This window comes from Lynx canadensis, chromosome C1, assembly GCF_007474595.2.
Source record: "Lynx canadensis isolate LIC74 chromosome C1, mLynCan4.pri.v2, whole genome shotgun sequence".
NCBI lineage: Eukaryota > Metazoa > Chordata > Mammalia > Carnivora > Felidae > Lynx > Lynx canadensis.
Genome location: NC_044310.1, coordinates 1005124 through 1017377, shown reverse-complemented (window position 1 = coordinate 1017377; position 12254 = coordinate 1005124). Strand labels below are relative to the sequence as shown.

The 12254-nt window shown below is 67.4% G+C and overlaps 1 protein-coding gene across 3 annotated transcripts; it reads left to right on the top strand.

The window, feature by feature from the left end:
- The first annotated feature begins 6638 nt into the window (after positions 1-6638).
- Positions 6639-11683, top strand: FAAP20 (FA core complex associated protein 20). 3 transcript variants are annotated; one of them, XR_003970845.1, is made up of 5 exons: positions 6639-6716; positions 7029-7158; positions 7259-7545; positions 8008-11185; positions 11421-11506. XR_003970845.1 is itself a non-coding variant. In XM_030325276.1 (4 exons), exons 1-4 carry the CDS (start codon positions 6655-6657, stop codon positions 11491-11493), a joined length of 552 nt encoding a protein of 183 aa, XP_030181136.1. In that variant the 5' UTR covers positions 6639-6654; the 3' UTR covers positions 11494-11683. The 3 variants fall into 3 exon arrangements, 1 of the variants encoding a protein (XP_030181136.1); XR_003970846.1 differs by having other exon boundaries at positions 8008-9728; positions 11421-11503; XM_030325276.1 differs by lacking the exon at positions 8008-11185 and having other exon boundaries at positions 11421-11683.
- Positions 11684-12254: the final 571 nt, after the last annotated feature.

Genomic DNA, 12254 nt, shown 5'->3' with positions numbered 1-12254 from the left:
ACCATCACGCACCCCCTCCCCAGGCTTCTGAGCGGCCAGCTGGGCCTGAAGGTGCCTCAGGGACTGGGGGGCCGGCTGTCTCCCAGGGCTGCCGCTCCAGCCAGGACCCCTCCCTCCGCATCCTGGACTGAGGGCTGGAGAGTGCCAGGCTGTAGACTGAGGGCTGGAGAGGTGAGGCCCCGGGGGAGACAGCGTGGCCCAGGCAGCCGGAAGGAAGGACAGGCCCGTTTCAGTGGCCCAAGGGGACTTGGGGCGGCTGCCTACGTGGGGGCCCCCCCCCCCCCCACTGCTTGGCCCCGGGTGGGTGTGCGGCCAGTTCAGACAAGGGATTCTGCAGGCCAGTGTGCCAGGGCTCCCGCCGGCCGGACGGCCCCTGCTGGCCTCAAAAGGGACCCTCGGGAACCAGGGCGCCCCTCTGGCCTGTGCAGGGGCGACGGGGTGTCGCCAGGCCCTGGAAGGTCCAGGCAGCAGAGTCGGAGAAGCTCAGCGCCTACCTGAGGCCCAGGCCCCGGGGCAGCGGCGGCGGGCGAGGCTGGGGCTCCTGCAGCTCCGGCTTCCCGAAGGGTGAAGCTGAGGGGTCTCAGGTCAGAGAGCCAGCCTGGCCCCTCCTGCCGGCCCCCTCGCCGGGCCGGGAAAAACCCTACCAGCTTCCTGCTCCAAACCTGGCAAGCGGAGACACAGACCCTCTGCTGGGGACTAGTGTCCCTCACTGTGCCGCGAGCTGATAACCCTGTGACCCCTGGTGGCAGCCTGGCCCTCTGGTTGGTCAAAGGGTCCCAGTAAGACTCAAAGGCTGATAAATAACTCCAGGTGCCTGGCCCCTGGGGGTAGGGGTAGAGGAGAGAGGGGGCTCCCCCTGCCCGTGCCCAGCAGCCCTGCCCCCAAAGACCTCTACCTGTCATTGCCAGGGAGGTCAAATAACCATCCACTGACCCCTGACCCAGCCTCTCTGCCCTCGAATGGAGGAGGGGACCAGAGAAGAAGGGTCAGGGTTGGGGCAAAAAAGGAGGAGGGGAAGAAGGAGAAAAGGACAGAGAGGAAAAGAAGTCAAGTGGGAGGAGGTGCATAAAGGAAAGGGGAGGGGAGGAGGGGTGAGGGAGGAGGGAGGGGAGGAGAGAGGGAGAAGGGGAGGAGGGCAGGGAAGGGGAGGAGGGAAAGGAGAGGAGCACGGAGAGGGAGGAGGGGGAGGAGGGGAGGGGAGGAGAGGGAGCAGGGGAGAAGCGGAGGGGAGGAGGCAGAGGAGGGGAGGGGGAGAGGGGAGAGAGAGGAGGGGGAGCAGGGAGAGGGAGGAGGAAGAGGAGGTGATAGGGTAAGGGGAGGAAGAGGGAGAGGGAGGAAGGGGAGAAGGGGAGGAGTGAAGGCCCAGGCTGAGGCCCAGCAGCTCCTCTGACAGAGAACCCCCCCCTACTGTGGGCCCCAGCAGGTGCCCCAGGAGCCAACTCAAGGACACCTCCAGGGAAGCAGATGACAGCTTTCCAGGTCAGAGCTCTCTCACAGCGCCAGGCTGGAAATTGGCCTCACAGAAACGGGGGCTCGTGGTGGCCGTGCAGCCATGGCTCATGGTGGCCGAGGCCGGGGGCCTGGAAGGCACAGGGACCTGCCGGCATCTCAGGAAGTCAAGGCCCCGGCAGGGTTGTCCTAAGGAGGCAGCAGGTGGGACGAGCGGTCCTTGCGGAGAAGCCACGCCCACTCTGGGGAGGCGGGGGGGGGGGGGAGGCCCCGGGGGGGGGCCCCACACTCGCTGGGAGTGGGTCTGACCCCTGTCACCCCGTCCTGGGTGCCCCCTGGGACATTCGTGAGCTTGAGGCTGAGCTGGGCCTGCTCCGGGCCATGCTCTCAGGCGGCAGCGGCCTCCTCCGCTCTGGGGGGTGGTCAGCGGGCAGGGGGTGAGACAGGCGGGTCGGGGATGCCCCGTCGCCCCCGACTGACCGCACCGCACCGGGTGCTGAAGCAGACGGTGTCCCGACGCTGCCGCACAAACGACTGGGTGCTCAGAACCACAGAACTAGTCCGTGCTCGCACAGTCTGGGGGCCAAGTCCCCACTCACGGTGGGCAGGGCCGCCGTCCCTCAAAGGCCCCGGGGAGGACCTTTCCTGCCCCCGGGCCGTGTCGCTCTGGCAAGCTTCCCTCTTCCCACAAGGACACCAGTCGGGGTGGACTGCGGGCCCACCCTGACCCAACGCGGCCTCTTCTTAACTTGATTCCGTCCGCGGAGACCTGGCCTCCAGATCAGGTCCCATTCGCGGGTTCCCAGCGGACGCAGTTTGGTGCGACGTGGCTCGACCCCCTGACGTGACCCCTGCTCCCCACAGGAGGAGGGCCCACGGCGCCGCCCACCCCCGGCTCACGCTCAGGGTCGGCCGAAGAGTCCCGTCTGGGCCCCCTCTTGGCCGGCACCGCCGGAGGCTCTGGGGACACGGTGGGGGGCAGACGGCAGGCTGGCCCTCCGGGAAGGTAGCGGCACCCCCGGCCTCCCGCCCCCACTTGTGCGGTGGGAAAAGCCAGCAGCGGCCACCCGGTGGACGGAGGGCCTGTGGAGGAGCTTCAGGTGGCTCAGGAAGGCTTCTTTGTGCGGGGGGCACCGGAGCAGAGCCCGAGGGTCGGCAGGGGGACCCCGTGGGGGGCAGAAGCCTGAGCCGGAGACACGGGGACACAGGCAGGGCCGGTGTGGCTGTGCAGAGGGCACGGGCGCAGGACGGGGCAGGGGGCGCGGGACGCGGGACCTCACGGCAGTGACAAGGTTCTACGGGACGCTGGGACGGGGTGGGGAGGCTTGGAAGCGGGGCTCGGAAACTGGTCCCGGAGAGAGGTGGGGGCTTGGAAACGGGGCCGCCGTCTCTCCGTGCCAACGCCCAGCTGTTTCTTGGCTTTTGGGCTCGTAGAGCGGGGGCTGCAGCCCGCTGCCCGCCGCCGGGTCCCGGCCGTCCACGCCCATCCCTCTGCGGCCGGGAGGGGACCCCCGGAGGAGGCCGCGCACGCCCTTGTTCCAGAACCGGTGAGCGGGCCCCACACACCCACCGCCGCCCGACAGATCCTGCGATGTTTCCCAGGCAACTGCTTCAATCTGGCCCGTCTACCAGGCACTCCGCACGCCCACGGATGCCTCTGCCTGGCTGCGGGCAGGCTTGCCAGCCTGGCACACGCCGGCCGGCAGGTGTGGTCCAGCGGAGCCCGGCGCCTGGCTTCGTCAGAGGGCCGAACTCTGGGGAGGAGGCGGCCCGGCATTCCGGGCCGTCCTCACCTGGAGAGCAGGCGCGGCCGGGGCGCCCCGAGCGGGAGCCCTGCTGTCCCGTCACGCGGCAAGGGAGGCGGCGGCCCCGCCGTGAACACGCGCCGCCCACGGCCAGCGTCACCTACGAGGCCGCTCCGCTTTCCAGGGCTCTCCAGGTCGTGCCCGCCAGCTTCGGCCCCTGTTCCGCCCATGTGTGCCGTCCTGACCCCATTTGCACGGTGGCCCGCGGGCAGAACCGGCCCCCCCAAATCCAAGGAGGGGGCGGGCGGCTTAGACCGCCCCAGCTTGTTCCGGGCCAGGATGTGGCTAGAGGCCTCGCGGGGCTCAAGCCCTGCCTCGGAGCAGGGTCTGATTGGGAACCTCGGCCGGGCTCCCGGGGACATCGGCACCTGTGGGAGGTCGGTCTCGCTCCCCCAGAGGGAGCGAGGAACCCGCACCCACCCGGCTCTGAGAGCACCAGGAGCCGAGACCTGTGCTCCCCGGTGGTGGAAGGTGGCGGGAGCGAGGGGCCCCTGACCGCCCGGCCGCACATGTCCCACGCTGGACCCGGCACCCGGGAGGGGGTGGCACCGGCCCATCACGCACATGCCAGCACTGCCCTGCGGACGGAGCCGGGGAGAGCTCGGAGTGCGCTGCCGGCTGCGGGCTCCCGCACCCCTGCCCTGCACTTGCTGCTTCGCCCGAGGGGGCCTCTTCTCGCGGAGACGGTCTTCGTAGACGCGAATTTGGCTCGTACGGAACTTGTCCCCGCAGGGCGGGCATCCGTCACAATCAGAAATGATCTTCCAGTGAAGCTCCGCTCGCTGCCTGTCACCGCGGCGGGCGGCCCAGAAAACGTGAGCCCTTCAATCAAGTTCAACGTCCGACCTGCTCCTGTCCCACACCGCCGCTGCGTCGGGGGACCTGGCGCTTCCGCTCCCCGTGCAAAAGGTCCCTGTGCGGGCAGGGGCAGCGGGCAGCTGTCTGTCGGGCAGGCGGTGGCAGAGAGGGGGAGGGGCAGGGCTTCCTGACAGGCGCCAGCACCTGCCACCCCCCCCCCCGGCGGGTCACCCCAGCTCCGTTGTCCGTGGAAGCGTCCCAGGCTGTAGGCGCCGGGGGGGATGGGGGGAGTTGATCCCCGGGAGCCGGATGAAACCAGGGAGGAGGAGACCCCAGGAGGACGAGTCGTACATGGCGCTCTGGCTCCCGGAGGGCCTCTGCTCCCCAGGCGGCGCCGGCCTGGCCTGGGGACCCGGGCTTCTCCCTTGGCAGCCAAGGGCAAGCAAGGCCCCCTGGGCTGGAGAACGGGTGCCCCCCGCCCTTCTGGGCCCTAGGCCACAGCCAGGCTCTGTCAGGCCCTGACTCTTTCCCTTGGCTCGCGGTCACTGGGTCACCTGCCCTCACCGGGGGCACCAGTCCTTACCAGGGTGTCACCTGCCCTCATCAGAGGTCACCTGCCCTAACCAGGGGGTCACCTGTCCTCACCGGGGGCACCTGTCCTCACCGGGGCACGACTGCCCTCACCAGGGGTCACCTGCCCTCACCAGGGGGTCACCTGCCCTCACCGGGGGGTCACCTACCTTCAGGCCAGGGTAGTAGTCTCCCTGCCAATGCCTTGCTCTGCCTTTCTTGGTCAGGAGCCCAGGCCGTGTGAGGTCTACACAGGAAGGCACTGGAAGGGGCAGGAAGAGTTGGGACACTGAACCGCGGCGCTCAGCTCCCGGAGAGAAGTCAGCGCCTTCCTCTGCCTCAGGCGTGGCGCCGGCCCTCCCGCATGTCCCCGTGGCCCGGACCGCAGAAGTGCTGGTGTTTCCATCCAAGGCTTCGAGGCTGTGGAGGCTGAAGCCGGGCGCGTGGGAACCCCTGACATGAGCCGCTGGGCAGTCCCGGGGCTGCCGGGCTCCTGCGGCCTGCATGCCCGGGGTCCGTCTGGGCTTCCCTACCCTGGGAGCAGGCCCCGCGTAGGTCGCCTCCTCTAGGGACTCCCGGGACCCCCTGCTTGCAGCTCTGCTGGCTTATGCGCGTGGGGTCTGTTTTCCATCGGTGGGCAGGCTCTGGGGGTGAGGACCCTGCCTCGTTCCCCCGGGGGGCGTTAGTATCTACGACAGTCCCCGACACAGGTAGACATTCAGGGAGCATTGGCGAACAGGCCCGTCCCCCACCGGTGAAGGTCTGTCCTGGCATCTGGATGAAGGGTGACTTTGACCTCGGGATGGGGGGCCTTGGGACTGGAGTGTGCAGTGGGGGGGGGTGCCCAAGACGTGGGCTTGGCGGAGGGCAGGACCGTGACGCGCAGAGGGGCCAGGGTGAGGAGGGTTGGAACTGGGCCGTGGGAGCCCTGAGGAAGGGGGTGCAAGAGCAGAGCCCCAAAGCCGCTGGGGTCCCAGCGCCTCAAGTGACATCCACGTGTCCACGGAGGGGAGCTTCCGGCCCCCCAGCTCCCTGTGCACTCCAGCCCCGTCTTGGGGCCCACGGGGCACAGGGCTCCGCAGAAGCAGCAGCAGCGGAGGGTGCCTGGACGTTTGCTGCCACCAAGTGGTGGGCTGGGGGCTCGCCGGCGAGAGTCCCCCCCCCCCCCCCCCCCCCCCCCCCCCCCCCCCCCCCCCCCCCCCCGCGCGCCAGCGCGCGCCAGAGTCTCCGGGAGCCCCCACAGGCCCTCCCCTAGAGGCCCCCTCCCCGCCTTGGCTGGCCACCTGGACCTCGTTGCCTCACTTTTTCCCCCGCTTAATTTAAAAAAAACAACCAGGTTCCTCCCTTTATTAGGAAAACTCGATGGTCCTGAGGAGGCTAGTCCCTTTCTCCGCCTGGACTGAGAGGGAAGCTGAGGGTCCCAGCCGACTCCTGCGGTGGCAGGTGGGAGAGCCAGGGCTGGCCCAGGCGATGGGGCAGGTGGGCTTTAACTGAGGGTGGCTGCCGGGGGCGGATGCGGAGGGCCCCCTGGCCCGACTTTCTGTACGGTTTCTCCTCCCAAACCTCTGCAGACCCCAAACCTACCGGGGGGCAGCGCGAGATGGGTCCCCCCACGTCCCTCTGCAGCTGGAAATCAGTTCCCTCAGTCCCACCTCTGGTTAGGGGAGGGACCCCTGGCCTCAGTCTCCCCAAATGTTGAGGTCAGAACCCCTTCCTCCCTGACGGTGTCCCAAAGGCGAGGCCGCCTCGGGGCCGCGAGAGCAGGCTGTGGGGTGCGCTGGGGTGGGTGCAAAGCGCGGCTCCCAGCGCGCACAAGGGCGGGGTGGGGTCAGGTCGAGGAGGCGGCCCGGGTCCACGGCGCCCAGGCGGGAGATTGGCGCGCGGGACCGTTGGCCCGGGCCCTGTCCCCGCAGGGAGGGGGCGGGGAGCCGGCGGGGGAGCCCTGCGGGGGCCGGGGCCGGGGCGGGGCCTGTCTCGGGGGCGGGGTCCGCGGCGGGCCGCCCACTTCCGCCGGACGCGCGGCTCGAGACGAATGGAGGCGGCGCGGAGGCCGCGGTTGGGGCTGCGCCGCCGGAGGCCGTCCTCGGGGGGCGGGTGAGGCCGGGGGCGGCGGGACGGGGGAAGGGGGCGCGGGGCGCTGGGGGCAGGCCCGTGTGTGCTTCCCGGAACCCGGCTCGCTCCGCCCCCTCGGGGTTGTCACCCTCCCCCGCGCCCCCCTCCCCGCTCCCCCCCAGCCCTCCCCGCCCACGCCAGCCCGCTCCCCCGCGGGACGCACGCTCACTAGGTCTCCCCGCTCCAGCCCCCACCCCCCGCCGAGGTCCTCCCGCTGCCACCCGCCCTCCCCGAGCCCCCTCCCCACGGGCCCCCTGCGGAGCGCCCCCCACTGAGGTCTCTCTGCTCGCTCAGTGGCCGCGCGGGGCCCCTCCCGGAGGACGGAGGCGAGTGCGCGCGGCCGTGGGCGGAGCTGCTGCGCGCTGCGAGAGCGGATCTGAACCCCGACGGAGAGCTGCCGCCGCTGCCCGCCTTCCCCGACCCGGTGCGTCGGGGGGACCCCCGGAGTGGCCGGGTGTGTGTGTGTCCCTGGCCCCGGAGGCGCCCGGGCACCAATGACGCGGCCCGTCGACCCCATTTGGCAGGAATCTGGACGCGGTCCCGAGCGTGCCGCGTCCCCCGAGGTGTTCACCGTGGGACCCCACACCTTTTCCTGGACGCCCTTCCCGCCGGCCCCGAGCGGAGGCGGGGGCTCAGGCCGTTGCTACAAGCTGCTCCTTGGGGCCGGGGGGCGCCCGGGGTCCCCCGCCCGGTCCCCGCAGCGATGTCTGGGGCCTGAGCCCCGCGGGACCCCCGGCGCCCGGGAGCGACGGTGGGAGGCGGCGCCGACCCTGCGGACCTGCCCCATGTGCCAGACCGACTTCGCCCCCGGGTGAGTGCGCCCCGCCCTCGGCCTCCCTCCGCCTCTGCGGACCCCAGCCCTGTTTGGAAACCACAGCGGGCTTTAGGGGGTTCAGGGTGCCCGAGCTCAGTTGTGGGCCCTTCAAACAGTAGTTCGTGCGGGCGGAGTGCGCGGCGCGCAGGGACTGCACGCCTCGGGAGACGGGTAGGTCTGGGGGTCCGCCGGCCCTCTCCTCCCTGGAGAGGATGCCACGGCCCCGGGGGGGGGGGGGGGGTCACCGAACCTCTTCCCCCGCCTCTAAGCCGGTCCACCCTGACACAGGGTCCCTGTGGTGACTGCCAGACTGTGGGGTCACCAAGCAGTTTCCTGTGTACATAGTTCACCGGTACCTTCCCAGTGGTAGGTTGGAGGTTGTAAAAATGACTTTTTGTGTGTAGAGGTGTTTTGTTTTTTAAAAACTCGATGTATATCTTTTATCTTTTTTTTTTTAAGTAAGGGGAGTGGCTCCAATTTTGTTAAGATATTAATCTCCAGACGCCCAGCTCGTGGGCCGTGTGTCACACAGCTCAGGACACAGACGTGGGGGTCACAGGGGTCAGGATTATCAAAAGGATCCCGGTCAAGTGAAGTGAATGGACAGCAGGTTCAGTAAGCGGACCAGCGCCGGACCTCGCGTGGCTGGGAGAACGGTGTCCTTAAGTCGCGGGTCACGTCCCTGGTCCCCGGAAGCAAAAACAGCCCAGGACGGTGAAGACAATGGAGCCGCTGACGACAGAGCAAACACCAGCAAACCTTGTCAGAATAGGCAGCGCGGAGCCCGCACGGGAAGGCCTTTAGACCCGACCTTCTAATCAGAGAGACGACGTCCCGTCTGTGCTCAGCTGTCTGGGCTTCTCCAGGCTGCGCTTTGTATCACAACAAGGCTTTGAGAGCCTGGTGTTGGGGGTGGGCCCGGCACCCCTGTGCTCATCGCCTCGCGGAGCCCACAGGTCGGGCGAGGCAGTGGGTGAGGCCCCGGCAGGGGAAGCCACCTGCCAGGCATGGAGAAGGGAGCCCGGTGGCCCACGGGAGGTTCCCTGGCTGTCGTGTGAGCGCCAGGTCTGCAAAGTGTCTGCAGACCCAGCCTTTCGCCGTCCTGCCTGCCTCTTGCCAGAACCGGTGTTTGGGGCTGGCTTGCCCGTTCTGACAAAGCAGTGAGCACCTTTAAACCGGGGGTGCTCCTGATTTCCTGACTCATCCCCATCCACAGAAACCCAGGGGCCGGAGGTACCATCGGGAGCCCCGGAGGGAAATGGTTTTCTGGAGAGCTGATGCGGTCGGGGTGCCCCAACTGTCCTCCTGTTCTAGGGGGTCCTTTTTGTCCTTGGCGTGCTGGCATTTGTGCACAGTCTAAAAAACAGACTTCCAGCGACGGAGACGTTACAGAAAAGTTCCAGTTTCGGGTTTTGTAAGCAGTCGAAGGAAGACTTGGGAGCGCGCCTCATTTTTCCCAAAGTAGGTGTCGGCGTGTTTGGGCTCACGTCTCCGCGCATCGGAAACGCTGTGGCACGTTCTTCCGCTTGACGAGGGAGAGGGTCCGTGGGCCAGAGCACACCCCTCAGGTTGTGGCTGTGACTGGGGACAACAGACATCCCGTGTCACTGGAAGCGAAGGCTCACGTCCTTTGTGGGATGTTCGGGGCAAGGAGACAGACTGGGCCTTGGGAGTGCCCAGGTTAGCAGGTGGACACGGTAATCGAACTGTCAAATTGTCTTCTGACGTTTCTAGAAAAGCGTGGGCTTTTAGTAATTCTTGGGAATTTTTTAAATGTTAATTTTTTAAAAGTAAACGCTACACCCAACGTGGGGCTCGAACTCATGATCCCCGACGCCAAGAGTCACACACTCTTTTGGCCCAACCAGCCAGGCGCCCCACTTGGGAACTTCTCTCCCGGAAACCAAAGTCACGCATTGCTCTCCGTGTTCATCCCCGGGGGGGGGGGGACAGACGCCCGTAGCGATTCTGGCGGAGTATGTGCCTCGGGGAGACGGCGCCTGAGGACAAACTCGCCGATCTTCTCAAAGCCTTAGCGTTTTCCAGGTCACTCGGGGCACTGCTTTGTTCTTCAGTGTGACAGACGACCAGGTACTGGGCTCGCCAGACCGGGTGTGAGCCCCGTGCCCTGAAGATGTGCCTGTTGGCACGCCCGGTGCCCCATGTACTTTCTGATGCCCGTGAGTCTCACACACACACACACACACACGGTTGGGAAAACAGGCTCCCATGGGCCAGCTGACATGAAGACGTGGAAACCGGAAGCTGAGCGGTGTCCCCTGTGCTCCACGAGAGCCTGGCTTGTTGGCGTCTTGCGGCTCCGAGGCCCCTCGAGCTGCCAGACACAGAGCCCGCTCTGTTTGAGTCGGAAGCCGGCGGAGGATCTTGGGCTGAGTCTCCTCTCGTGCGGCCAGGCCGGCTGTCCACACACTGGATTCCCGTGTGACAGCGAGGCAGGCCTGTCTTGGGACAAGCTGCTGCAGGGAGTCTGTAGAGCAGGTCTGGCCGAGACAAAGCTCTTTTACCAGGGGGAGGTCCGAAGGGGCCCGAGGGTACCTCCCGGACACCCCAGACAAGGTGGCCTGGAGCAGACCTTAGAATATTCTGGCAGCCTCGGAGAGAGCCCGCAGGAGCCCCAGGGACTTCAGAGCACACCGAGCCGCCTACAGGGTCTGAGAGGGCGGCCGCCGGCCACCAGAACGGGCATGGGCTCCCAGAGCCACAGGGTGAGGGCGGTGCTGTGGCCCTCAGGGCCTCGCGGTGATGCCCCGGGGAAGGGCCTTTCCCCTCTGGCCGGTGAACTTGGCCAGCTGACCAGGATGGCCCTAGATGTGGGCAGGGGAAAGGTCCCATCTTGGGAGGTCTCGGAGTAGAGAAGCCATCTGGGCAAATCCCCTCGGAGGCCATGTCCCTCAGGCGTCTCCAGAGGTCCCGACGGGACTCAGGACGCATGAGGCGGCCGTTCTGTCAGCCACTGGTGGAGACCTGGGGAGCCCCGGTGGGGAGCGCTGTTGGGGCAAGACCCGTGTCTTCTACTCTGTAAGGTGCAGGTGGGGCCTCAGCCGCCGTGACACATGCCTGGGCTGGGGCAGAGGTTGTGGGTGACATCCGAGTCCCAACGTGAAAGGGGTCGTCATCCAGGCTGCCGAACCCAGGGAGACGGAGGAGGCTGGGCCCGTCCGGAGCATGAGCAGGGCTGGACGAGGGGGGCCGATAGCAGGGGGCCCAGGGGCTGTGGGCCGGCCAGCCACCGGGTAAGGTAGACCCCACGCTGCAGTGGACACGGGAGCTATGCTGCTTGCAGTCGGGGGGCTCAGCCCTCTGGGGGTGTGGGCACGAGGAAGGAAGACCTCACGTCCTCGTGCCCACAGGCTTCACGTCACGTGCCCGGGAGGCCTGACGGAGGAGCTGCTGCCCCGTTCTTGCACCGCTGATGGTCTCTGCCGATCCCCTTTCCTGGGGACGGCCTTTTAGGCTCCAGCGCCAGCAGTTGGCTGGGAGCCGTGGGGTTCTCAAGCCGAGTCGGGGCCAGAATCCCCTGGGGAGTTCGTTCAGACACAGGGTGCCCCCGCCCCCCCAGCCTCAGAGGCAGGAGTCTGCGTGAGCCTCGAGAACGTGTCTGACGGACACGTGGCAGGTGCACTGAGCGCCTGGGCCCAGAGAAACCTCCCCAAGGGACAGGATTGGGGAAGGGCCTTTTCTGGTTGGTGCAGGCCCCCCCCCCCCCCGGACCTTCCCCTGGGTTCTGACTAGCTGCGGAGACCGGGTTTCTCTCTGGCTGACCTTCGCTGTGCTTGTCAGCAGAGGGAAGGGCGGGAACGTGTGTGCTGGGCGCCCTTCCCTCTGTGTGAGTGACCATCTCCCTGTCGCAGGCTGGCCCAGCTGGACATCGACAACCACCTCGCTCAGTGCCTGGAGGAGAGTGCAGAGGACGTGGTGTGGTGACTGACCTGCGGGAGCCCCGTGGGCACGGAGGCCCTGACCCCACCTGCCAGAGCCGTTTTGGAAGCTGCCTGTTAAAAAACGTGTCCGTGTGGACTGCTGGCGTTGTAGGTAGTTCGTCTTGAGGCCGAAACACAGGATCCTTCCTGGCTTTCGGGAAGCGGGGTACTTTCCTGTAGTCGGAGACTCTCGCGAGCAAACTAGGCATCTGTCCCAAAGTCGGCCATGTCAACAGACAGGAGGATGGGCGGGGGGCAGTGCATTCTCCCACCTCCACGGACTCCGCTCGCACCGTGTTTTAATTCCCCGGATGAACTTGTTCCTTGCACGGCGCAGACTGCTACGGGGTGAAGAGAATCACGTGAGGCACCCCGGACCTCGCCGACGGGCAGCGTCTCCTCCGGTGGGGAACTTCAGGGCAGGGAACGGGCCAGGCGCCACCGGCAGTGGGCAGGCCGGTCTGCCGGAACATTCTGCACCAGCCCCGTGTTCGGGCTTCCAGGGCAAGTGGAAAATGGGGCGCGAGACTGCATAGGTAGTTTCCCTCCCGGTGCTGGTGGCCCACGGGCTCCGGTGACCTCTTCGTCCCCACCACAACCACGTGGCTGTAGAGCGCCGGCAGCGGGAAGCGGGTCACACGAGCCGTGGAAAGACCACGGCGGGACCGGGTGACAGACGCCGCTCTGAAAAGACTACCTGGGACAGGACTCCAACTGGGGGAGCTTCTGGGAGAGGCAACACCACGGAGACGGGAAGAAGACCGC

Excerpts from the sequence above, each read along its gene's own strand:
- FAAP20 (XM_030325276.1), top strand. The coding sequence starts at position 6,655 with ATGGAGGCGGCGCGGAGGCCGCGGTTGGGGCTGCGCCGCCGGAGGCCG. Across the intron at positions 6,717-7,028 it reads AGGCCGTCCTCGGGGGGCGG|TGGCCGCGCGGGGCCCCTCC; the intron begins GTGAGGCCGGGG and ends CTGCTCGCTCAG. Across the intron at positions 7,159-7,258 it reads TGCCCGCCTTCCCCGACCCG|GAATCTGGACGCGGTCCCGA; the intron begins GTGCGTCGGGGG and ends CCCATTTGGCAG.